The 25492-nt window shown below is 46.8% G+C and overlaps 2 protein-coding genes across 2 annotated transcripts; one reads left to right on the forward strand and one right to left on the reverse strand.

Moving 5' to 3' along the window:
- Nucleotides 1–709: 709 nt before the first annotated feature.
- On the forward strand, nt 710–22194 carry RNF10 (ring finger protein 10). The gene is made up of 17 exons (XM_027881955.1): nt 710–1310; nt 6737–6939; nt 9444–9643; nt 10647–10737; nt 11767–11951; nt 12028–12164; nt 13661–13821; nt 14155–14283; nt 14439–14697; nt 14923–15056; nt 16105–16222; nt 16568–16669; nt 17175–17309; nt 18260–18357; nt 18586–18646; nt 18799–18957; nt 19859–22194. Exons 1-17 carry the CDS (start codon nt 1142–1144, stop codon nt 19933–19935), a joined length of 2418 nt encoding a protein of 805 aa, XP_027737756.1. The 5' UTR covers nt 710–1141; the 3' UTR covers nt 19936–22194.
- A 320-nt stretch (nt 22195–22514) lies between these two features.
- POP5 (POP5 homolog, ribonuclease P/MRP subunit) lies at nt 22515–24102 on the reverse strand. The gene is made up of 5 exons (XM_027881956.1): nt 24005–24102; nt 23795–23937; nt 23574–23723; nt 22974–23057; nt 22515–22795 (listed from the first exon to the last, which is right to left on the reverse strand). The coding sequence occupies exons 1-5, from the start codon at nt 24022–24024 to the stop codon at nt 22692–22694; spliced, it is 501 nt and encodes a 166-aa protein (XP_027737757.1). The 5' UTR covers nt 24025–24102; the 3' UTR covers nt 22515–22691.
- Nucleotides 24103–25492: the final 1390 nt, after the last annotated feature.

Consider the following 25492-nt stretch of genomic DNA (forward strand, 5'->3'; position numbering starts at 1 on the left):
GACATAAACAGGGGGAAAAAAACAGGAGTTTAAATAAGGCCTTTTATGAGGCTTTTCTTAAAATAATTTTTATAAAGAATTTTTTGAGATGTGTAAAGCACAAATTATTAGACTTGTTGATCTGGTGTTATAGGGCATGGGGCAAAGAATTTTTCCTTTAGCAGGTGCAGCAGATGAGCAATGAAATCCAAATTATGGCTTTGTCTCTGAGGGTACAAAACTAGTGTTGAAGCTTTTACTTGAGAACTGTTGATTCAGATCAGGGTATGAATTACGGGGAAAGGGATGTTCCACCCCTATTGTTTTTGAAGAAACTGGAACTGCACTCCCATTGAACTTGAAGCGCTCACCCCTAAAATAATGGGAGGACATCAGGAGCTGCATTCAAGATCTGTGTTATTTTGAAGTTTTTTTAAAAGAAATGCCTTTAGGATCTCTGTTGCCTCGTGGGGTCTTTTCCCCGTTTTGCTTTCAAGGACAAGCTAAAAACTATCGCTTCAATTAGTCACGATGTTTTTTGGTTGTGTTTGTTTTTTTTTTTTTCTCCCCACCTTTACTGTTATTTGCTGCAGATCGGCGGCAATGATTCGATATCAGAGGGTTTTACACCCCCTCGGGGGGTGCCGGCGGAGGGGCGGGCGGGGCTCGGTGTGCGGGGCCCCCGCGGCTCCCGGCGCCCCGCGCGGCCGAGGACTACGAGTCCCGTCGTGCCCGCGGGCCCGCCCGGCGCCGGCTCCATCCGGGTCCGGCCACTGCTGCGGGCGACTCGTCGCCATTACGGGGCAGCGGCGGCCGAGCCGGGGCCGGTGCGGCGCCGAGCAGCCGGTGGGTGCCGGGGTGGGGCGGACCCCCTCGGGCGGAGGCAGTGCCGGGCCCCGCGGGGCTCCGTGAGCAGCTCGTCCCTTCCCCCCCCCCCCCTTCCCTTCGCCCGGAGCCCCGCAGGCCCGGCCCGGCCTCCCGCGGCCTTCCCCGGTTCGAGCGGAGCAGCGAGAAGATGTCGCCATGAAGGAGGCCGAGGCCGCGCTGCGCCGCCCCCGCCGGTCGCCCCCGCGGGCCATGAGCCTGGGCCCCCGCCGGCTCCGCCAGCGCCCGTCGTGCCCCCTCGCCCTGGGCCGCCACTCGCCCGCCGGGGCGCCCGTTGATGCTGCAGAGCCCGCCCGGCGCCACCCCCGCCACAGCCACAGCCCCCGCCATGGACAAGAGCAGCCCCTGCGGCTCCGGAGCGCCCGGACCCTCGGCCGGCAGCAAAGGGCAGCAACCGCGGTCCGCCTCGGCCGGGCCCGCCGCGGGGGAGTCTAAGCCCAAAGGCGGTGAGAGCCGGGAAGGGGCTCCGGGGAGAGGGATGGAAAGAGGAGGGAGGGGTAACCGTGGGGCAGCGGGGGCCCACAGCCTGTGCCGCGGTTGGGTTCGCGCTGAAGCTGAACTTCGCCTTGTCGGGTTGTTTGTCTCTCAGCTGGGTTTTTAATAGGCGGCGTTTCAGGTCACTACTTGTTTTTGGTTTCTTTTCCTTCCTCTTCCGGCTCTGCTCGCTGTTCGCAGAGCTGGGATTCCCACTCTCCTCTTCCTTTAAGGATTAGTACTTTATCTTCATTACTATTGGAGTAATCAGCTTTAGAGCTAAAGCTCTCGTTCTATAGTAAGAACATACGTTTGCCTGTGAAGAAACCCTTAACTTTGTTCTGTGCTCAGTGTGTTGTTGCACCTCACTAAGGGTCTGATATCCTGCACAGCATTGCCCTTACCCCGGTGTTTGTGACCTGCTATGGGGGAGCTCACAGTTAGATGTGTGTTGTTTGCTCATCTGGCATTCAAGCCAAAGTGTCACAGCTGTCATTGCAAACAGCTGGTTCTGCTGACAGAGCTGTTCACCAGGAGCCAGGATGGTTCCTGTCATCTTTCCACGGTAAAACCAAAGCCCACTCTGGTTCTCCAAACATGCTGGGGAGCAGAGCGTTCCTGGTAACCTTGCATTTTTTTTCCTAAAACTAGAAATGGGGCAGTAATTATTAAAATTTGTGGGTTTAATCCTGGAACTATGTGAGAAGGTGTCAACAGGTTACTACACCACCATTGCTGTACTAATTTCCTTCCTCCTCAGTGGTTTGTTTCAGCTGTATTACTTTGGGTCTCTGAGAAAGCAGCAGTGTACCCCAGAGGGTTAACAAAATGAGTATCTTGAAGGTGTTTGTTGACTTCTTTTTAGACCTCCTAAATGTGCTCATGTGGTGGGTAACCAAGCTGCTCTTCACCTCTATTAATTGATCTTCCACAGGATTGACAGAAGTGGGACACGGGAAGTGACTCACCCACAGCTCCCCAGGTTGTGGCGTAACTGTGCAATTACAGTGAAATTTTAGCTTCAAACACGTAAAAGTCTTTTTAGGGAGAACTTTTCCTGTGCTTGTCTTGCCAAGAGACACAGATTTTTGTGGGGTGTCACGTTTTACAGGCTTGAAACAATGCCACTGGTAGAAGAGGAGTGGTGAGGAGAGGAATGCTGATGACCACGCTCTTCTACTCCAATACTTCTAATTTTCAAACTTTTTAAGACCTCTTTTTTTAAATAAAACAGAGGACAGTTTTGTCTTGGCATAATTCTACCTCTGCGATACTTGTTTCTTAACTACAGTGGAGGGCAAAGGGATGAGTTGCTTCCTTTATGATGCATCCAAAAGGCCTGGCAGAATTAGAATCTCTTTTCATAGCAGTGGATGTTTAGTAAAATCTTAACTGGAGGGTACTGGCAACTGAAATGACATTCCCTTAGTCACATTAGGGCAAACAGCTACACAGGATGCAGCTGTGTTAATTGTGTGTTTTGGTAGCTGTTGCACGTAGGACGCTGGCATGTCACCATATAGGATTTTTTTTCTTGAGTTCCTTATCACTGGACATGTAGCTGATGTGATCCACCCCTCTTCTCTCCCCTTTTCAGGAATGGTATGGTATGTGTTCTGAAAATCTTGTTTCTCCTCTGAAATGGAAAGTATTTTTATGGACCACAGACCTTCCCCCGGTGGTCGCTGGGCTGAGTTCACTCAAGCTCTTGCCATTTGATGCTTTCCAGAGCTAACCTGTTGTAACAGTCCAGCTGAGGAGATGAACACTCGTGAGACCTTGTGGCAGCTTCTCCTTCTGTTTCTCTTGCAGCACCACTGGAAATGGGCTAAATAGAGTATCGTATTCTCTTCTACTTGTGCAAGTTGGATTCCACCCATCTTTCACTTTGGTCTCAGAGACTAAATTAAATTCTGAAGTTTCCAACAGAAAAGTTTCTTTGGGTTGTATATTCCAACAGGAATCCCATTCCATTAGGATGGAATAAAGTAGCTAGGGGAAAATAGGCTTGTTGGGTTCCTCTCCTCCTGGAGACTTGATGGACAACATTAGTTCTCACAAAAGTTCTGGGCCTTGTCATACCGAGCGTGAGATGTTTGGCTGGGCTGTGTAAGTGCTTGGTCACTTCTTCCTCACTGGGATGTTTGCCTTCGCAGCAGCAATAGCTTCAGTGTGTTTTCATGAAACCACCCTGTGGCTTTAGTGTGACCCACCACAAACCCCTTATGCAATACTGTTGGCTTCAGCACAGCTCAGCAGAAGAGATGAAAAAAGATGGAAGGAAACTGCAGGTTCTCCCCCCAGCAGCAAACCTGTACTGCAGCCCCAGTGCCAAAGTGGTCACCTAGAGCTGCTCCTAGTCCTGTGAACTTGGTCTCCTCTTCGTGGGTCTTTGGAGATACAGGTCTTCTAACAGCAGGAAACACCATGGATGTCAGAGCTTGCTCCAAAATGCAGGAACAGTTTCGTTTTTAGTGTTTTTAAGTTATGTAGACAGTATTTTTTGTGAGTCTCAAGGAGTGTGGATGGGTAGATACATCCACATAATCTGTGTGTATATATATATATATATATGTTAGATCCTATGGACAGAGGACCTGAGTGAAGATTAAATGCCTAACCAGCACTGTTGCTGTTGCTCATTCCTAGTTTGCCAAGAAAAGAAGGAAAAAAGAAACTGCCAAACCCAAACTTATGCAGCTTAAAACTGGGCTCTAACAAGTGAGGGTGGCAGTGAGAGTCCTTCCGCTTCTCCCTGCATGAGTGCAGCTGTCCTGCCCTGCTCTTTGTGGGAGTGCAGGGATGGGTGATACAAAGCAGAGAGCTCCCTGACACGTGGAATGCTGGAAGGGTTGGAAGGAACAGCAGTGCTTAGATTCAGGGTGGGGGAGAAGTGTTCCAGTTTACAAATGCATAGTCTGAGCTCTTGGTTGTGTGCTGACCGATGTCAGTGCTACTCTGACGGATCAGGCTTCTCCTAAGGATAATTATTCCGGGAGCAGGGAAGAACTAGCAATCCATAAAATCAGATTTGAAGCATTGTGAGACTGGTTGTAAGGTCCTTTTGAAACAGGCACAGGGGGAGAGTCCTTTCCTGTAAAATGGGAGAGTCACTGGTGACTCCCAAAGACTTTAAGAGTTGTCTTGAAAGGACCTGTAGCATGACAGGAATGTGTGTAAACCGGCTGACTGACAAATTTGGTGATGAGTAACTTGATTAAAACTTCAAGTGGTAGGAAATTCTTCTGTCAGCTGCAGGTTCAAGCTGTTCCTTGTTCCTGGCCCTTGTAAAGACCCACTTTAGACTGATTTCTCTTGAGTAGTTTATTTTCTCCAGTTGAAGATTGCGGAGAAACTGTGAGGTTGTACAGACAGTAGGTGTGTGCCCCTCTAAAGTATTCACTGAAACTGGAGGTTTACCAAGGTCATTGAGCTCTAAAGGGACAAGCTCTGCCCCTGAATAACTGAAGTAATAGTCCAAACCTCTTCAAAATGACTTAATTTTTTACCAGAGACTCAGAGATGTTGATTATTCCTTCTTCCCTCCAAACACTCTCAAAAAACACTCTGAGTAATCATTCAGCCAGACCTGGTCACACCCTCAGTTTCTTGGCAGCTTCTGGTGTGTTTTTTTCCTGATAACGCTCAAGCCATGTCTTTTTAGCCTGATGTGCATTAAAGCAGTGCCAGCTATGCAAGCATGTGTTTGAGTTACACAGCTGTGCTTCTGACAGAGTTGATTTAATTCTGAATTAAAGGATCAGCCCTTTCAACAGCAGAGTAAATGACCAGTTCTGACGATAAAGTTTGTCTGCAAAAAATGGCTCTGTCACATCATGTGAAAGTAATGATTGTGTCTTTCTATAGCTGTACTTGCAGGCAAAGACTGAAATCTGCCAAGTGGAAGAAACAGCAGAGCACCACAAAACCCCATCCAGCCACTTTTATTACTTAGTTTATTCTTAAGAAGTTGGATTCTCAGTAACACATAACACACAACCTTCCAGTCCTCTGCCCGCCCTTTTTGGGGAGTGCAAGTGGGAGAGAAAACTTAAAATAACAAAAAAACCCAAAAAACAACACACACGCACAAAATTATGTGAGTGACACCACTCCAGCTGTTTTAAGTGCTTGGATAGATGGGAAATGGTGCTGGGAAAGGGGAAAACTGGGAGCACTGGCAATGAAACTGCCCATATGGAAATACGATCCTGACCCACAGTGGTGTGTTTGCCGAGCATGTAAGGTTTATATTAAGGGGTGGGGAAGACTGCAAAGTGGGAAGAGGGAAACTGGAAGGCTTTTATAAATGCAACGAGATATTGTGTGGGGCCTGGCTGTTTGTGTAATGTTTACTGGGTATCCAGAGTGACTTCGGCGCTGGCTGCTGCGGGTGGGTGTCTTGCTGGGCCTGTGGAGTTTTGTTTCTAAGCTTATCAACATGCCTCTTCTACAAATAAAACTTAGGGCAGGTGGTGGAAATGCCAGCTTAAGCGACATGTCAGCAGTCTGTTGTGTCCTCGGGCAACTCTGATCTTGTGATAAGACTACTAGAAATGCGTTCTTAGTATTAACACCCTGTTCTAGCAGTCTGATGTAGCAGGTGTTTTAGACAAAGGGAGCCTCTCTCAGGAACCTGACTGATTTTTCTGCTCCTGTGAACTTTATTCCTGCAGTATTTTGCTTCGTGCTTCACCACCGTGTCCTGTATTAGGGTCAGTGGTGTGCTGAGCGTGTTTTTTGGCAAACAGTTCTGGCTGCATAGGTTGGTGGACTTAGTACTTTGACATTAGGTATGTGTCCTGCAAGGCCACAAAGCATTGAGTTTGTACTTCAAGATCAATTAGCATTTGTTGGCCTCGTGACATAGAACTGTATTTTTAAAACAATTACATCTGTTGGGGTCTTTTAAGCACAGGGGGAGAACTGAGTGAAAACAGGCAGTGGGAGACTTCAAGAGAAACACAGTGTATTTAGATGAGGGAACAATGTATGATAAATTGTTTATTTTCAGAAAATGGAATTAAAAAAGGAATTAGTTGTTGACTGTTTTTGTAATGTGGCATGAAGGTGTGGTATATGATGTTGGTGTTTATCACTTAATGTACCAGGCAACATGCCAGCATCTGGGGATGGCAATTCCAAATCTGGATAAAGAAAATTCAACCATTCTGATAAAAGATAAAGCACAGCAAACATATCCTTCTTTTAAACTCTTTGACCAGCTCTTTGGGCAGTGATAGGAATGAAATGGTTTGGATTGCTGGGGGATGTCCTGATAAACACCAGGGCTCAGGGTAGTGGCTGAGGTGAACTTCTCTCTGAGGTGAAGTTACACAAGGTCAACTCTGAGGCTGCTGATCTGATTCTCTGTTTTGGTTTTTTTTTTCCCTTTCAGATGGAAAGAGTGCGAGTGGATCCAAACAGCGTTATAATCGTAAAAGAGAAACTTCATATTCAAAAAATGAGAACTTTTCCAGTCAGTCCCGTCGCTCCAATTCACAGAAAAGCAAAGCTTTTAACAAGATGCCCCCTCAAAGGGGAGGCAGCGGCGGAAGTGGCAAACCTTTTAGCTCTTCTAATGGTGGGAGACGAGATGAGGTGAGAATTGTAATGCCATGTCTCCAGGGCCTTCTTTCTTGGGATGACAGGATGGCTGCTCTGACCTGCCTGGATAGGTCTGCTGTGTTCAGCTCCTGGGCTGGGAAGGGAAGGAGTGATAAGAGGTGCTAACCAACATCCTTGAGATGCCAGAGGAAGTGTGAGCGGAGCCACTTGGCAACGGCAGAAGAGGAGTGCTCTCTGCTCTGAGAGACCCAACTGCTCCTCATCAGATTTGTGCTCCAGACCCTTCCCCAGCTCTGTTCTCTTCTCTGGACCTGCTGCAGCACCTCAGTGTCCTTATTGTCATGAGGGGCCCAAAACTGACCCCAGGACTTGAGGTGCAGCCTCACCAGTGCCCAGTGCAGGGGGACAATCCCTTCCCTGTTCCTGCTGGCCACATTATTTCTGACACAGGCCAGGATGCCCTTGGCCTGCTTGGCCAGCTGGACACACTTTGGCTCGAGTTCAGCTGCTTTTGACCAGCACCCGCAGGTCCTTTCCTGACAGGCAGCTTTCCAAGCCTGGAGCATTCCACGGGGCTGTTATGACCCAAGTGCAGGACCCGTCACTTGGCCTTGTTAAAGCTCATACCAGTGACCTCAGCCTGTTGATCCAGCCTGTCCAGATCCCTCTGCAGAGCCTTCCTGTCCTCCAGCAGATCAACCCCCACCCAAGTTAGCATTGTCTGCAATGATTAGGGGTGCCCTCCATCCCTTTGGCCACATAGTTGATAAAGACATTAAACAGGACTGGCCCCAGTGCTGAGCCCTGGGGAACACCACTGGTGACCACCCCAGCTGGATGTGACTCCATTCCCCACCACTCTGGGCCCAGCCATCCCTGGGTTTTTTGCCCAGGAAACAGTGCACCTGTCTGAGCCGAGAGCAGCCAGTTTCCCCAGGAGAATGCTGTGGGAAACTGTGCCAAAGGCTGTGCTGAAGTCCAGGTAAAAAACTTCCACAGCTTTACCCTTGACCGTTAAGTGGATCACCGTGTTGTAGGTTAGTCAAGCAGGACCTGCATTTCACAACCTGATCCCCTGGTTGCCCTGTACATTATATGAGATGGCACTCAAGATTATCTGCTCCATAACCTTCCCAGGCATTGGGGTCACATTGATGGTCTGTAACTCCCCGGATCCTCCTTCTGGCCCAGCATCCCATCTGGTGACTTCAGTGAACTGGGACTGCCCAGTTTCCAGGAGTGCTGGTAAAGGATGGGAAGGGGCTTGGTGAGCCCTCCCACCAAACCCCACAGACTTGTGTGTGTCTGAGTGGCACAGCAGGTGACCATTTCTCCTTGGATCATGGGAGCTTCATTCTGATCCCTGTCCCTGTCTTCCAGCTCAGGGGGCTGGGTACCCTGCAGAACACCAGTCTTGGTATTAAAGGCTGAGACAAAGAAGGCATTAATTACTTCAGTCTTTTCCTCTGTCACTATGTTTCACCCTCCACCATTCAATAAGGGTTGAGAGTTCCCTTAGCTCTCTTTTTGTACCTAATGTATTTATAGAAACATTTTTTATTGTCTTTTACAACAGTGGCCAACTTTTCTCCCTGCATAACCTCATGACATCCCTGTAATCCTTCTGAGCTGCCTGCCCCTTCTTCCAAAGATCATAAACTCCTTTTTTTTCCTGGGTTCCAGCTAAAACTCTCTGTTCAGGCCAGTCTTCTTCCCCACTGGCTCATTTTTTGGCTCATGGGGGCAGCCTGCTCCTCTGCCTTTAAGATTTCTTGAGGAATGTCCAACCTTCCTGGACTCCTTTGCCCTTCAGGACATCCTCCCAAGGGACTCTGTCACCAGTCTCCTAAACAGGCTAAAGCTTGCCCTCTGAAAATTGATTTTGTCCAACCACTTCAGTGCACAAATTTACATGAGATGGGGGAATTGGGAAAGTAAATGTGTTGGCCTCGGTGACATCAAGGCGGAGTAAAACCAGACTGAGGCTTTTATGTTGATGTGGATCTAAATAGTGTAGACTGTTTGTGGGGTTTAATTTAGTTGATACTGTGATTTTTCAGCTTTGGTGGATGAGCAGCACTGCTTACCTAGACTGCTGACTCAAAACTCACCTGCTGCCTCTGTTGAATTCTCATTCTTTGCTTCATTATGTGAAAACTAACTGAAACAAGTACAACCTGTGCAAACAGGAATCAGACTTGTATTGCTGCCTGTCTAGAAGAATATTGTCTGGATTTGAACAACTTCCTTCTATTACCTTGTCTGGGTTTTTCCAGCTTTCACTTGTCCTCATGTGTTTGTTTTTGCACTCTCCTCCTTTTGCTCAGTGTGGGGTAAGACCACTGAGTTCTGACTTTCAGATTCTCCTGCACTTCTAATGCTGCCCTGCTCGATTTGCAGAGCTGGAATGGGAGAAGGTGAGTGAGGGAATGCTGCATGTTCTGTGTGTTAATCACTGATGGGGCCTGGGTATCCACCTGTACTGATGCTTTTGCAGGACATTCTAGCAGGTTTTAACAAATGCTGTTGTCTCTTAGGTAGCAGAGGCTCAACGGGCAGAGTTCAGCCCTGCCCAGTTCTCTGGTCCCAAGAAGATAAATCTGAACCACTTACTGAACTTCACTTTTGAACCCCGTGGCCAAGCAGGACATTTTGATGGGAATGGACATGGCAACTGGGGGAAAAGGAACAAGTGGGGACATAAACCGTTCAACAAGGAGCTTTTCCTACAGGCCAAGTGAGTGGAAGACCAACAGGGCTCTTACACTTCTGCAGAGACACTGAACTGTGAGGGGTGAACAGCCAGGGAATTGTGTTTGGCCTTGACTACTTGTATTGTCTTTTCCAGGGTGAAATTACCTTGCCATAGTGTTTTTTGTATTTGAAAGGAATGTTGTTCTTACCTATTTACAAGGTATCCGATGGAGTGAGTCCTTTAGCTACAAACCAGTTAATCTGCTCTAATTTTCTATCATCACTTTGGAATATGACCCTCCATTTTGGAATATCTCTGTAGTTCTCTTATGGGAGACTGTGTTTTTTTTTTCCAAAAAATTAATAAGTTGAGATGGAAGAGATAGCAGTTGCTGGATGAAAGCTAATTTGAATTTATAAGTTCCAGGGGCAATTACTTACATGGGTCTTAGTTCTTAAGCTGTTGATTATTTTGCAAGTCCCTAAGTATGTAGTATAATCCAAATGATGATCAATATAGTAATCCAGCAGCAGAATTGCTTTTGACTGGAAATAATCGTTGCTTTCACCGGAATTTGAAGTGTGTTCAGGACTCCCCTCTCCAATAATGTTAAAGATAAAAAGTATTTTCAGCATTGGTGCTTCTGATTTTTCCCTGTTGTTGTGTGGCTTATTGTAGTGAAGTCTATTTGCAGGAACAGCTATAGTTCTAGTTTTTGTGACCATATTTCTTCCCCATGTGGATTCCTTGTTTTTTAATAGATCCCTTATGGAGCTGGCTGTTCCTTACATGTTTCTGGAAAACCACACTGCCTGGTTCATTCTGTAGTTAGTTTGTGCTGTTGTGTCTAACTGAAATTAGACACATCTGTATTCTGGAAATCTGGTTGTGAATTGAACTCTTGATTTTTGTAGATAGAAGTTACTGACTGCATCCAGCAGTTTTCTGCTGGACAAAGAAGCAGCTCAGAGAATCCTGTAAAATAGTTCTCGAAGAATTTTTAGAAACAACTGAGTGGATCATCTGTCTCTTTGCCTTTCCCCAGCTGCCAGTTTGTTGTCTCTGAAGAACAGGACTACACAGTCCACTTTGCTGATCCAGATACCTTGGTCAACTGGGACTTTGTGGAGCAAGTGGTCAGTTGTGATGGGCTAGATTTTTTTTTTTCCTTCTTTTTCTTAAGAACCTCAACCTGTCTTTAACTGCCTCTTTCCCTCTGTGATGTTACATAAAACTCAGCTGTTTTTGAGTTGAGGCCTTTTCTGTCACTCCCACAATACTGGGAAAGATCTGTCATGGAATATATTATGAAATACTTTCATGACAGGAAAAGAGAAGTGCTAAAATCTATTAGGAAAATTAGCAGCTTCTTCTTGCTTTCGCAGATGGGAGCTCATCAAAAATAGTATCTGACATTCTGTAGACAGAGTCCTTGTGATCGAGATATTAACAGAAAACTTGGGCACGAGTCCATGGAAGAGGACTAGGGTGTAGAATTTTGAAGAATTATTCTGTGCATAGGTGGCCTATCTTGCCTAGCAACAAAATAGAAAATCTCTTCAGAATTGTGGTCAGAAGTTTGGGTTGCCTCAAGCAGAAACTTGTATCTGCCAAGACAGTCTGGTGCATGGTGTAGGTGGAGAAGAGGTGGGCTTACTGTTACCTGACACTACAAGAGAGCTGAAAAATCGAGGTGCTTGCTTGGCAGTTCTGTCTCTGCCACACAGAGATGCTAACAAAGTGTCTGACTAAACCCAGAATGTTCATGGAAGTGGGTAAGTTCAGTCTCGCAGCTGAACAGGGCTGCACAAGTCTGCTTGTGTAAGTGAGGCCGCAGAGCTCGTTTGCCGTCTCCTCACTGTCTGAATTCGGATGATGAAGATGCTGCTAACTCTTAGAGACGGTGAATACCTCAGGGGAAACATGAGAAGAGTCACTTTTTAATGTTATTAGAGTAGAGATACCAGATGGGTGGCTTTGAAGGTTATTCCATGTGCAGTCTGAAGGTGTTAATTCACGGGGTACTAATTCCTTGGTAAATAAGCAGAACCTAAAGACCTGTCAGGTAATATGTTAGAGTAGATCTTACAGGTGGCTTATTCTGTATCCCAGGAATTGATTTCTGAGTCTAAAATTTGTGCTGTTCTTCTCACGTGCCGTTTCAGCGAATCTGTAGCCATGAAGTGCCCTCTTGCCCAATATGTTTGTACCCACCCACCGCAGCCAAGATCACCCGCTGTGGGCACATCTTCTGCTGGGCATGTATCCTTCACTATCTCTCCCTGAGCGAAAAGACCTGGAGTAAGTGTCCTATTTGTTATGGCTCTGTTCACAAGAAGGATCTCAAGAGGTGAGACGATATTTATGAAATTACGTGTCTCTCTGAAGTGTTATTTTTACACCGCTAACTCCCCCGTACGTTGCAGTGTTGTTGCTATGGAGACACGCCAGTATGCCATCGGTGATACCATTACGATGCAACTTATGAGGAGGGAGAAAGGTGTTCTCATAGCACTGCCCAAGTCCCAGTGGATGAATGTGGTGCAGCCTGTTTACATCAGAGGTGAGTGTATCTGAGGACTGGTGGTTGGAATCCTGCTCCCAGCTGTGACCAGGATCTGCGTAGACACAATTTACCCTGGTGATGCCGTGCTGTCATCCTAAAATAAACCAGATTACAAAACATGGCGTTTATCAGCTGAAAAGGTTAATGACCACATATTAACAATAAGCTTTCTATTCACACTTCAGTTTTTTGTAAGGCTGTAACTTTTGTACTGTTTCCCTTCAAGTGACTGCACTGCAGACTCCTGCCTTCTCAGTCATTGCTGTTGCTTTGGTGTGTGTTTTGTACCCTACAGTCATTGGTGTGACTCTTGCTGCTTTTATTGGCACTTCAGTGTCCTTAACTTTTTTCCCCCTGGCTCTTCATTATACAGCTTAGCGAAAATAACTGTCTCTGTGTCTAAACTATTTTAAGGCTGTAATCTTCAACAAGGTTTTCATCATCTTCACTTATCAACTGAAGTCACTGAATGATATGGTGAAATAATCAAAATTATTGCAAACCTATTCCAAACATCTGTTGCCTGACATCTTCAGTTTTCTCCAGTCAAGAATGTGACTAACTCATCATCATCTTATCTGTTAGTATCACAAAAATTTGGTGTCTAAAGAAATAATTTTACTGAATGTGGCTGCTTTGTGGGCTGTCTTGGCTCACTTCGTTTTGCAGTCACAGTTGGGAAAGGCTGCGTGCATTTAAACTCTCTGGAAAAAGTCAAGTCTCCCAAAGTGTGATGGGTATCCAGCATGCAGGCTGTGGGCTTACATGTTTCTCAGTATTTGAAAGTAAAGGTCTTTAAATCCTTTCATAAAACAAACAAAAGAACAAATACAGGATTTAAGATCATTCTAAAGCCAGAAAATTCAGCATTAACTTGATGTTCTGTAGACAAGGTTGGACCCTTGGGGAGCAGTGAATATAGGGACTATTAATATGTGATGCTGTGGTTGCTGTAAACTCTGTAGTTAGTGCTTCTGTAACAAGGACTACCTTTTGCTGAACTTGCAAGTTCTTTAGCTTACTATTTCTGCTGTGCTTCTTGTGAAAACCTCATCATAATGCTTTGTATGAATTTTTAATACAAATGGGCCTATGAATTAGCTTGAGCCAAGCCAGGGGTCGCCCTGAAGAGATTTCCAATTGCAGTGTTTTTGAGCATATAGAGAAGAGGAAGGAGCTGTAAGACTGCACTGTTTGAGGAAGTTTTGACCCCTCAAAGACTATGCTTCCATCACATAGAAGGTTTTTTTTTTTTCATTTTTTTGACATATTGCAACTGAGTGGCAGATAAACTGCTGAGTGAGGGAGATGTGTTTAGCACAGCAGGTATGTGGCACCAGCCTGTGATAGAATGGTAATATGTGGACTGAGTATTGTCTTCCCTAGGGGGATTAATTCTCAAAACTGAACAGTGACACAACTTCAGAAGAAGCAGCAGCCCAAACTGGTGCCTCTGCGTGCAAACACTAACGATTGGTGCTCCTTCTGTTCAGATGACCAGCACAGCCAGTATTCAAAGCTGCTTCTGGCATCCAGGGAGCAGGTCTTGCAGCTGGTGATTCTGGAGGAGAAAGCAGCATTACTGAAACAGTATGAGGAAGAAAAGCACACCCCAGAAGCTTGCTTTATTGAGGCAGCTATCCAGGAGCTGAAGGTAACAACCTCTCTGGAGGCTTTTAGTAACTTTAGGAGCATGCTGAGTGCTGAGCAGCCATGCTCTGCTGCACAGATGGTAGTGTTCTATTGGGCAGACATGGGCAAACCTGTACAATACTCCTTTTCTAAGCCTCTAGGTGTCCCACAGGGGTGTTCTTTCCAGTAGCAGGAAGGAGAGGACCTCTCTTTGAGTTACTCTTTATCACAGATGAGTTTCTGTGAAAATCTGTGAAATCTTGAAGTATAGGACAAAGCTTAAAATAATTGTGGTGGTGGTGGTTTTATGGCTTAAATGGCAAATTGAAACTGGTTCCCTTTGGATGACCTGCAGGAGCGAGAGACAGCATTGTCTGCTGACCAGGATAGAAACAATGGCATTGCTGGAATCAGTGCAGCTGTGGAAGAATTGGTCCTAGAAAGCTCCAAAGCTGTGGAGCCTGCAGTTACCCAAGAGAAAAAGGTGGGTGACAACTCTGCTCTGGCAGATCCTGTTAATATTTAATTCTATCACTTCACACCGCAGTGTACAGTGAACTCGTGCCAAAGATTTTTGCAGAGATGATAATCTTTGGAGGAGGTGGCGTGGTACTAACTGTGTCCTCTCTGCTGTGGTAGTGTGGTGTGGAATATCTCTCTGCATTTGATGAGGAGCTTGTGGAGCCTTGCTCTGACCTGGCAAGTTCCTTTCCACCTCCTGTGGAAGTAGAAGAGGCAGTGCTGGATGAGGAGGAAGTACCCGAGGTGGACACTGCAGGGGAACCTGATACGAACACTACAGAAGAACCAAATCCAGCTGAAACAAGCTACCAAGACTCTAAAGATACAGTGAGCTCTGGACATCTTGGCAACTCTCCTTTTTACTATTTCTATCAAGGTCAGTGCAATGAAATCCTGGAATCATGGGGGCAGTGATGCCTCCTTTGGGATCCTTCTTGAGGGAGTGTGTTTGTCCCTTCATTAGTTGCAGCTAACCCCTGTGAAATAAAAGTCCCACAGAAACTCAGAAAGGAGCTTTGATTTTATTCCTGGAGGCTGCACTGAGGTGGGGAGAATGGGAAATGAACAGGCAGAGAAGGAGTGATGATGTCTTACCTTGCAGCGGAGGACGGACAGTGCATGTACCTTCACCCCGTGAACGTTCGGTGCCTGGTCCGTGAGTACGGCAGCCTGGAGAAGAGCCCCGAGAAGATAACTGCAGCTGTAGTGGAGATAACTGGCTACTCAATGACAGAGGTAGTTACTCTATCTTCTGCTTAATTAGGGGCCTGTGTTCTAGCAGATGTAGCTGACAGGAGACTTGTTGCTCTTCAGTATAATAAAACTATAATGGGTTGGGATGCTAATCTGTGAAGGGCATCTGTGGAAAGTGCAGTGCTCTCTGTTGTTTTTTGATAAGTAAGCTGCAATCTTGCTTTTTTTTTTTTTTCCCTAGAAGGTATCAAGTTCTAGGAATAAGGGGATTGCAAGCTTAAGATTGGTTTGTTGTTAAAGCTGTTTTAAAACAAGCAAATTTTTTTCTCATATGAGACAGTAGCTTGAACTAGACAGATTATCATCTTTCTCAGCTTGAAGTGTCTGCCTCAGTCTTAAGGAGTTGTTTCTGAGCAGTGGGATGTTATGAAAATAAAGAGGATGGAAAGAAACTTCAGTGTTTTAGACAGAGGGAGTGAAAGTGCTTAAGGCACTGAAGTTCTGGAAGAGGGGATGGGTCTTGAATTCATTTACCTCAAATAAAGACAACTGTAAGAATTAACACATGCAGTAACAACTATACGTAGTTTTTACTTCGTCTTTTAAGAAATTATACATTCAGGTAAGAATGAATGCAGAGGTAGTAGGGAATTGTCTTCAAGTATTTCAGCTATCCAAGAAAAAATAGAAAACTGCTTGATTCAGCCTAGCAAAATGGTGGTCATTGGTCCAAGTAATTTAGATATAAAAGGCAAATTTGCTCCAGCACAAAAATAATTGCATTGTAAGACTGGTATTGCAGAATTTTATTCCAGTGATGTGAGGGAGAAGGGAGGAATAACAAGAAAATCAGTAAGAGAGCTGGAGTAGCTGCATCCAAATCTGATTATGGTGTAGTTGGTGGAGGCCTTGGAACATTTGGTTCTGACCCAGGGCATTCTTCACATGTTTGTAGTTTACAAACTAATTCTTGTGTCTCTGCTGCTGGTTTCTTTCCCATTTGATGGGATGGATGGTGTGCATTCCATCTCCATGAGCTGTGGCAGCCTCTGGGCCTTGCTGTGATCATGTATTGCTCTCTTTTTACCAGGATATAAGACAACGTCATCGCTACCTCTGTCACTTGCCCCTCACCTGTGAGTTCAGCATTTGTGAACTGGCTCTGAAGCCACCTGTCATCTCTAAGGAGACTTTAGAGTTGTTTTCAGGTTGGTGCTGCTTTTCTGGTAGGCTCTGCCATGTATCCATGAGGGTGAAGGGGAAGTTGTTCTTATCCCTTAATGGCAGAAAAAAGAACATACATAGCAGCTTTACTCCTCTAGAGCCAACTATCTGATGACTGCCAGACAGACCAACCCCAATTCACTCTTTTATAGACAACAATTATTAAAAGAATAAAAAAATTCCTGACTGCTTAGAAGAGCATATGTTGTTTGTAAGAGTATTTTGTTACTAAAGTGTTATGACTGAATATGATGTTGTCAGAGCTGGAGAAAACACTGCCAGAGTATTGGGGAGGGGTTTTTATACCCAGTGTTGTGCATTGCTCCTAGATGACCTCGAAAAGAGGAAGCGCCTGCGGCAGAAGAAAGCTCGCGATGAGCGACGGCGCGAGCGCAGAATTGAGATAGAAGAGAACAAGAAACAGGGCAAATGTAAGTCGTGATTGCTCTTAACTGGTGGGTTTCCAGTCACATTTAGTTGCTGAGCTGATTTCTTGAACAGTAAGGATGAACTCTGGAGGCCTTTAGTCTGTAGTGTGTACTTAGAGCAAGATTATGAAGTGTTAAAAACAATGTCAGTATAGTGAAAAACATAAGCTGTTTTAGCTGGGATGTTAAGTGATGTTATGCAATGGCTGCATACTTACACATTTTGGGAGAGACAGAGGGCATTTGAGGGCACAGCTCTGTCTCCAGGGTGTAGAAATCTCTCAGGATTCTTAGTTTCTGTTTTTATAGTAACCACGATGTAGAGTGAAAAGTGAAGAAGGAAAAAAAGGCCTCAGAACTGCTTCCATCCAGCAGCAGGGCTTGTACTGGTCCCTGAAAGAGGGTGGAAAGAAAATTGAGTTGGCTCCTCCTAGACTCCTGAAACAACTTGCATATTGACAGTCCTCCCCCACATTGTGTAGTGCTTTAATTTAAAACCTCTTTCTAGATCCAGAGGTCCATATTGCTTTAGAGAATCTGCAGCAGTTTCCTGCTTTTACTTCTTGCCCCGGAGAAACTACCAGCATTGATCATCAGAGCTTCTGTCAGTCTCCTCTTGGCAGAAGCCCTGTGTTTCAGACAGGTGAGCATCTGGAAAAACACACCACATCTGGCTCTTGATTGCTCTTTTGGGATCTATTGCTCAGGTCTTCAAGCTGAACTTTCTCAGCACTGTTCAAAGACAGCTTCTTTTCAGAGAAGTCGTGGCTGTTCCAGGCCAGGTTGGATGGGGCTCTGAGCAACCTGGTCTGGTGAAAGGTGTCTCTGCCCATGGCAGGAGGATTAGAACGAGATGATCTTCAAGTCCCTTCCCCCCCAAACCATTCTGTGATTGTTTCCTGTGTTGCCTGTGAGATCATACACTAAAGGCTGACGTGGCTAAGAAACATCCCGGTCCTTTGTCTGCTTTTCACTGCCTCTACCTCAGTGACTCGGAGATTTGCACTGTAGTTACCCCATCTTTTAAATCTCTGCTGAGGCAAATGAAAGGAAAAAAATGCCCCCAAAAGGGAAGAAAAGTGTGCATGCCAGGAAAACACTACTGGCATTTTTTCTTTCTACTCTCTCCATCTTCCCCACCACGTTATACTAAAATAAAATGTAGCTGATGAGCACTGAGTTAGGTTGTTGTCCAGTGATGCTTTACCACATGTTTTGTCTTGCAGTTCATACAAAGTGTTAAAGAGAAACTAATATTAAATGTTTTTCCCAAAACAAAAACAAAACCCCAACACCCTCCCAAAACCAAAACAGCCCCCCCCCAACACCCAAAACCAAGCAAACAAAACCCAAAGAAACAAACCAACCAAGCCCAAAAAACCCTCTACAACCCAACTTAAACTTCCCTTAAATAAAAAGATTGGGGAAATTCAAGAGGTCCCTCTGTGTGACTGATGGATGGAACCAATGAGATAAAAATCGTTAATTACATAAGATAAAACTTTATTTCTGTCTCATCCCAATAAGCAGCTTAATGAGTGTCTTTGTCAAGTGCAGCTGTTTTTAATTAATTCTCTGCTCCTTTCTCTGCAGAGTCTATTCCAGCTCCATTGTCACCTGCTGCCAGCCAGGTCAGCCCGTTGCTCTGTGGGAGTTTGGAAGAAGAGTCTCCCTTCCCTTCCTTTGCCCAGGTAAGCCGTGTAGCAGAGTAAATCTTGTCAGAATTACCCATGTCTTAGTTGGGGATTAATCTGATAATACAATTGCTTCCCACAGGAAAACCATGTGGGATAAATCTTAGGGAGACACTGTAGGGTTTGAGTGCTTGAAGGGGTTCCTAAATTTTTTTGCCACTTAGGGGATATGCAGGTTGGTTCTAGTACATGGAGTTTAATCATATCTTACAACTTTTTTGATAGATGTTGAGAGTTGGAAAGGCAAAACCAGAAACATGGCCTAAACCTGCTCCAAAGACAAGAGGTAAGAGAAAATTTGGTGTTGGTACTTCAGGTTCTCTACCATGCATCTAAATCCGAGAAATCTTGAAGCCTCACAAGAAACATCTGGAGTGTGGAGGGGCATTTGCATGGGGGAAGTTTAATGCAGCCTTTGCATCTCTTTTTCTCTTTCAGATGAGAACACCCTGGCACTCCCTGTGCCTGTGGATAGTGATGGAGAAAGTGACAGCTCTGACCGCATCCCTGTGCCCAGCTTCCAGAATTCCTTCAGCCAAGCTATCGAGGCAGCCCTCCTGAAACTGGACAAACCGTCCACGGCCGATCATCTGTCAGGTAAGAGGCAGCGGGGAAGGCAGGAAAGATTCTTGAAGTGAAAAAAATGGATTATATCCCCTTCTTCTTCTGGGAGAAGTGAGAGCAGCAGTTTTGGGGACCAGAAATTGGCCAGAGAACAGTTCCGAAAATTGTCAGGTTGTGGTTTCTGAACAGCTTGAGCAGGGCTTCTGTCAGCTTAAAGCAGCCTCTTAGTGGGAGCTGAGATCTCCAACTAGCGAAGAATCCTGTTAGGACAGAGATGGCTTTTGACAATCATGTTTGCCATGTCTTTGCTGGAACTTAAATTCAGGTTCTGCATTTTTAAACTAAAAATACCTGAGCTGCTGAACTACCGCTCAAGTTTGACCAAAATGCTGAGGTAACTGCTGGCTGAAATGCCAAGTTAGGGAGTGTGAAACAAATCGAGATGAACTTAAACCTCCAGCAAATTGAGGTGGACTTAAACCAGCCCGATGCTGGCTGATAAAACTCATTTATAATGCTCAGTTCTGATGTTTAGCTTTGGTTCCTGTTTGGAAACTGCATTGGAGGATGGAGAGAGTTGGATGGGAGGGCCTGGGAGTTTCAGTGGAGTATCAGCTCCAGTTGTGTTTTTTGGATGTGGATGGAAGTGATATTTATCAGACAGACAAATTGCTGCATGCATGCAGTCCTGGGATCTGCTGTTGCAACAGCAACTTTGCAATCAGTTATGCTTGTTTTAAGTGTGTTTTAGGTGTGATAGAGCCTCTCTTAGTTTGTCTGCAGTAATTTTTTTGTTAAAATTAAACTACTTGGTGCTCAGTGAGTTGATAGGAAGTGTTGTGGGCCTGTAGAAGCCATTTAGGCCGGGGGAGACCATTTGTGTGATGTTCCTGTTCCATGAGAAGAATGACAGTTTCATTTTAATTCTTCACAGAGGAAAAGGGAGGCAAGAAAAGAAAGAAACAGAAGCAGAAGCTGTTGTTCAGCACCTCTGTTGTTCACACAAAGTGATTCTGCTATTCAAGAGAAGTTTTCTCTCCTGGTTTTCTTTTAATTTTGCTTTGTTTTGCTGCTATAGTTTTAAGTATTTAAATTTGAACAGCCTAAACTTGTGTTTCCAGAGCTTCTAGGGGCTTCAGAAGGAAACCATGACAATATGTGTTGAAGTAACCTGTTTTGATTCCAACTGCTTAATGAGTTTATACTGAAACAGAGTTTTGAAAGTAACAACCAAGAGACAAATCCACCAAGGCTTCTAATTGCCGAGTCAGTTCTTTGGCCTGGTAAGCAGTATGAAAGTCTTTACAGCGATGTAGCACTGCCAAAGTACTGCAATATTACCCAAGAGAAAAGGCAGAGAGCCTTTATTTCCCTGCAGTTAATTATTCATGGACAGAAGTCCATCTGACTGACAGTGGTGCTGTCTCAGTAAAGCTGTCAAACTGCTCTCTTGAGAAACTGGTTTTGGCTGCACTGGAAACAGGCAAAAGAGCTTACTGGCTTTAGAGTGTTAGCTGCTATATCTGTTCTTTTTCTAAAGAGCAAGAATTCCTCCTGTTCTCCTGGCTTGGAAAGATTTAAAGCTGAGGTGAGTGAGTGTAAAGCAGAACTTGGCTACTTGGTTTTGAAGTGATTCAGTGAATTTGTGTATTTCAAAATGGCACTAGTGGTAGGAGGAACCTCCTAGCTTCTCTCAGTTGTTCAGCTCTGTTTTAATGTGGGTGAGTGAGGCTGCTAAATTTTTTTTTTTCTTTAATTTTTGTTTTTTGGCAACCCTGAGCTACACATTCTTTGTAACCTGATCATATAGAACAAACGCTCCCCCCTAGGACTTTTGGTAACCACCTGACTGATGGTTTGACACTGGCTGCTCTTGAGCTGGAAGAACAACTGATAGCTGAAGTCTGTAGATAACTTTTTATACCCCAGAAATAAAGTGGGGTTCTCTGTTACTGGGATAAGGGCCTGTATCTGCTTGGTTCTGGGATGTAAATTGATGTGTGCTACAAATGCCTCTTCTGGACCCCTCCCCGCTCTTTCTTTGGGTGGTCACATTCTGCACTGCTTGTGTTTTGATTTGAGCTAATGAGTTAAGTGGTGTGGATTATGTTGAATAAAATGAACTCTGGGTGTGATGTACCAGTCAAGGCCAGCAGTTGCAATAAATCACATGCACACACACTTCAGAGTACTAAACCCTTCCTCCTCAGCTGCACCTGACCTGTCAGACCAGCGTGGAGCCCTGGAAAAATTAGTTCACAGATTCGAATTTTACCTTCCTGCTAACAGAATTAATTCCAGAGAGCTGGTGCAAGGTACCACTGAAGTTACAGTGGGAGCCTGAGCGTCTTCTCTTGCCTTTGGCCCCACTTGCACCAGTGGTCTGCCTGCACTTGCACAGGCTTCAGTGTGCTCTATTCCTTACACTGTGATGGATCTGAGCAGGGAAGTGTGTGTCTGAGGCTCCTGGAGTCAGGTATTCCGACACCACTGGCAGTCATTGGTTGTGTCCCTGTTGAAAAAGCTGATGTCAGTATATGGATGCTCAATTCCAAAGCTACAGGCTCCACACTACACCAGTGCTTCCTCGAGGCACAGGTGCCTCAGGGGGAGCTGCTGCCAAACCTCAAGTGGCTGTAAACCAGAAAGAACGGGAGGGAGGGGAGGTAAAGAATACTTCAGCTGCTGCAGGAGGATAGAGGGAACACCTGCCAAACATTCTTTGAAAGTAGCTTGACTTCACGCTTGGTCACAACTAACCACACTTGATGGAAAGACAGTACAGCTTGTCAGGGACTGCAAAGAGACTAAGACAAGATGCCTGGAAGTGGTAACACATCTTGCTGTCAGTGCTTTAAATGCGTATTGGAAAACAATTGGTGAGGGCAGAGAAAGCAACTAAGCGATTCAAATATGCAGTTAACTGTGTTCACAGTGTGTCATTTTAAGCCATGGAACAGGGGTAACTTAGTGTCTAACCAGTATCTGTTGTGTTCTATTATCTCTGCACATTTATAGTCAACTTTTCTTTGCATTGGGAAGAGAGACAGAATAGCTGGAGCTAGTGTGACTCACCTCCACATGTCACAGGCACTAGGACAAGGGAAGTGATGCGGGGCAGGCAGGCTGTGCCTTCTGCAGGGGCAGTCTCCACAGGGACAGCGTCTTCAATTGTATCTTGTTTTCCTATGGATTCGAGATAATACCAGCAACGCTACTTTCCTGTAACTGATTGGTGTAAACTTAATAAATATCTAAGCAGTACTTGTACCTATGAGTTTTATAATGGGTGGGATGGAGTTGAGCCTTACGGCTCTGCCTTGCATTCCCTGTACCCTCTGCTCCTGTATATACAACTGGTGCTTTGCTGACTCAAAAAAAATGGATATCCTGTGGCTAACAGCGCACTGAAAGGTAAAACCCAGTAAGAGGTTAGTGCTTTTTTACTGAAGGAGAATAACTACATTCCTTGTCTGTGCCAACTGCCTAAAGCTCACTTCTACCTCAGCAAGATGACCGTGTTGAGCTGCTACACTCCTCAGGAGCCCTGGTGGTCTGGACTCCAGGAGTGAAACAGGCAAGTAACCTACTTAGGGCAAACCACATTTCATTTTTTAAAAATTTATTTAAGAACACTTGGAAGGGGGAATGAAGTACAAATATGAACAGGTGCTCTTCCTGTGCCCTGCTCTGCTTAACACTGAAGATAACTGGTCACATCTTGATTACACAAGTTGAGGATGGAGGTGAACAGTAACAAGTGACGTTCAGTCTGTGTCTGTGCCATCATCATCCTCTTCATCTCCGCTCTGAGACTGCTCTTCTGTAAGGGAACAGCTCAACAAGGACTTCCGTATACACTGTCTTTCCTCTGCAATAAAGGGAGCAACAGAGGGTCATTACTTGGTCTCTTCACATACACTGGAATATCCTCTACTTCTAAAGAAAGAAACATTTCTCAGGCCAAGAATTCAGAAGTAGCCCAGCATATCCTACAAACTCCCCAGGAGACGAGGCTGTGTTTCAGTAAAGTGGCTGGAGGAACCCACCTTCATTTGTACAGTTTTGCAACAGCATCAGCAGCTGTCTTCTGTTATACTGAATCAGAAATTTCTGACATGTTCTGATGGTACCTGTAGAAGTCACAAGAAAAACATGTAACAGTCTACACAACCAAGTGTTTCAGAGCTGCGGGTGTATTTTCCAAAGAGCATTGTATGAAATGGCCCAGGAAACAATTTTGTTACTGCAAATGCTGAGGAGAGGCTGTAGACTTCGTTTGTGCACTGCTGAGTTCAAGTGGTGCAGTAATAATTTCTAAGATGCAGTGCCTGTTAGTTCCCCAAGGGATTTAATTTCCAGGATATAGAAGATACTATACTTTGAAAATATATTTTAAAAGAAAACAATGTCATCTTGTATTTGCTGGTTTTGTGATAAATGTACCGAAGATTCAAGCAAAATTAACGAGGGTTTCAACAAAGACCTGCTGGTGCTTGTTTCTTATTTAGATCTGCTGGCAGCCGTGACGTGACACCCGAGGTGTGTGACACCCGCAGCTGCACTAGGGGGTCCTGGCAGATACAACTGATCTCTGTCTTCCCCCCAAGCTCCACGGCCTGTCCCCCAGCACCGGGGCTGCTCCTGACCTCCGACGTGCAGGATGTTGAGGGCGCAGGGGTAGCGCTGGGCGCGGCTCTCCAGGTAGCGCACGAAGGGCAGCGCCGAGCACAGCAGCCGGTACGAGTCCTTGCGGCAGCGCAGCAGCACCGTCCCGGTGTAGGCGTTCAGGTACTTCACTGCGGGGACACACACGCGCTGGTGAGCGCGAGGAGCCCCGCACCCCGCGGGCCGCGCGTCCCGCCCGCACCTGTGAAGGAGATGGAGCAGCAGGCCAGGCCGTAGTCGCCGTGCACTCGCCCGATGGCGTCCCTGACGGCGAGGCCCACGGCGCGGTCCTCGATGCACTGGCGGCAGCGCGGGTCGTCCGAGAGCACCTCGCACAGCACGTACCTGCGGGCAGAGCGGGGTGAGCGGCGCGGGGCGGCCCCGCACCCGGCCCGGGCGCCGCCCGCCTCACCTGTTCTTGAACCGAACCATGGCGGCAGCGAAGCGCGGCCCGCGGCCCGGACGGACGGCCCGCCCGGCCAATGGGAGAGGCGCTTCTGTCCGCTGTAGCCAGTCACCGCCGTTCGGGGGCGGGACCAAGAGAAGGGCGTCCCCCCCGCCGCGGTCCCGCCTCCCTCCACCGGCCGCGCGTGCGTAGTGGTGCCGCGGGCCGGCGGCAGGGCACGGAACCGCGGAATTGTGGAGTCGATTAAATTGGAAAAGACCTCTGAGATCATCGGGTCCAACCTGTGACCCAACACCACCGTGACAACTGGACTAAGGCACTCAGTGCCACGTCCAGTCTTTCCTTAAACACTTCCAGGGACGATGACTCCGCCAACTCCCTGGGCAGCCTGTTCAAGTGTTTAATCACCCTTTCTGGGAAGAAATTCTTCCTAATGTCCAACTTGAATCTCTCCTGGCGCAGCTTGAGGCTTTGTCCTCTCGTCCTGTCGTTAGTTGCCTGGGAGAAGACCCCGAACCCCATCTGGCTACAACCTCCTTTCAGGGAGTTTAGAGAGTAATGAGGTGTCCCCTGAGCCTCCCCTTCTCCAGGCTGAAGACCCCCAGCTCCTTCAGCCTCTCCTCATAGGACATGCACTCCAGACCCTTCTCCTGCTCCGTTGCTCTTCTCTGAACCCGCTCCAGACTCTCAATGTCTTTCCTGAGTCGAGGGGCCCAGAACTGGCGGTGCGGCCTCACCAGTGCTCAGCACCGGGTGACGATCCCTGCGCGGTCCCCGCTGCCCGCCCAGCTCCCGGCACAGCCCGGTCCGGTTATCCCTTTGCCCCGCTGCCCGCCCAGCTCCCGGCACAGCCCGGTCCCGTTATCCCTTTGCCCCCCTGCCCGTCCCGGTCCCGTTATCCCTTTGCCCCCGTGCCCGTCCCGGTCCCGCCGGGGCGGCCCCTCCTACCCCCGCCCTCCGCCAGGGGGCGCGCGCGCCGCGTGAGGGGGCGGCTGAGGGGCCGCGGCCCCGCCGGGTTCGCTGAGGGTCGAACCTTCGGCCTCAGCCCCTTTCCCTGCCTTGCACCGGCCCGCCCTGGCCGAGCCCGCCTTGTCTAGTGCCCCAGAGTTTGAATGATGGAGACGGGACGTCTCGGTGTGATGGGAGCCGCGGGAGGTCCGCGGGAGACGGGCGAGGACGGTCCGATGCCGGTCACCCTCGGCTATGGGGTGGCTGCTATGGGGCCGCCACCTGCCCCCAGAGGGCTTTAACAGAGTGTCCAGCTCCTCCACGGTGCTCCTGGAAGGGCTCTGCTGCCGCAGAAAACTCCAGAGTTTGTAGCTCCTTGGGCTCCAGGTACGGGGAGTTTGGGGATACGTGCTGATTAATGAAAACAGCTGAGGGAATTGTGGAACAGAGCTACTTCTTATTTCTGTCGTGGTTTCCAAAGCTGTGGTCTGGGACATGGTCTGAGGAAGCAGGGAATGCTTTTTGCAAAGATCTGGTACGAGAAGA

The sequence above is a fragment of the Empidonax traillii genome, unplaced genomic scaffold (genome assembly GCF_003031625.1).
Source record: "Empidonax traillii isolate 1590-97213 ecotype Southwest subspecies unplaced genomic scaffold, ASM303162v1 scaffold99:size1466351, whole genome shotgun sequence".
NCBI lineage: Eukaryota > Metazoa > Chordata > Aves > Passeriformes > Tyrannidae > Empidonax > Empidonax traillii.

Excerpts from the sequence above, each read along its gene's own strand:
- RNF10 (XM_027881955.1), top strand. The coding sequence starts at position 1,142 with ATGCTGCAGAGCCCGCCCGGCGCCACCCCCGCCACAGCCACAGCCCCC. Across the intron at positions 1,311-6,736 it reads GGAGTCTAAGCCCAAAGGCG|ATGGAAAGAGTGCGAGTGGA; the intron begins GTGAGAGCCGGG and ends TTTCCCTTTCAG. Across the intron at positions 9,644-10,646 it reads GAGCTTTTCCTACAGGCCAA|CTGCCAGTTTGTTGTCTCTG; the intron begins GTGAGTGGAAGA and ends GCCTTTCCCCAG.
- POP5 (XM_027881956.1), bottom strand. The coding sequence starts at position 24,024 with ATGGTTCGGTTCAAGAACAG. Across the intron at positions 23,938-24,004 it reads ATGGTTCGGTTCAAGAACAG|GTACGTGCTGTGCGAGGTGC; the intron begins GTGAGGCGGGCG and ends CTCTGCCCGCAG. Across the intron at positions 23,058-23,573 it reads CAACATCCTGCACGTCGGAG|GTACCATCAGAACATGTCAG; the intron begins GTCAGGAGCAGC and ends TGACTTCTACAG.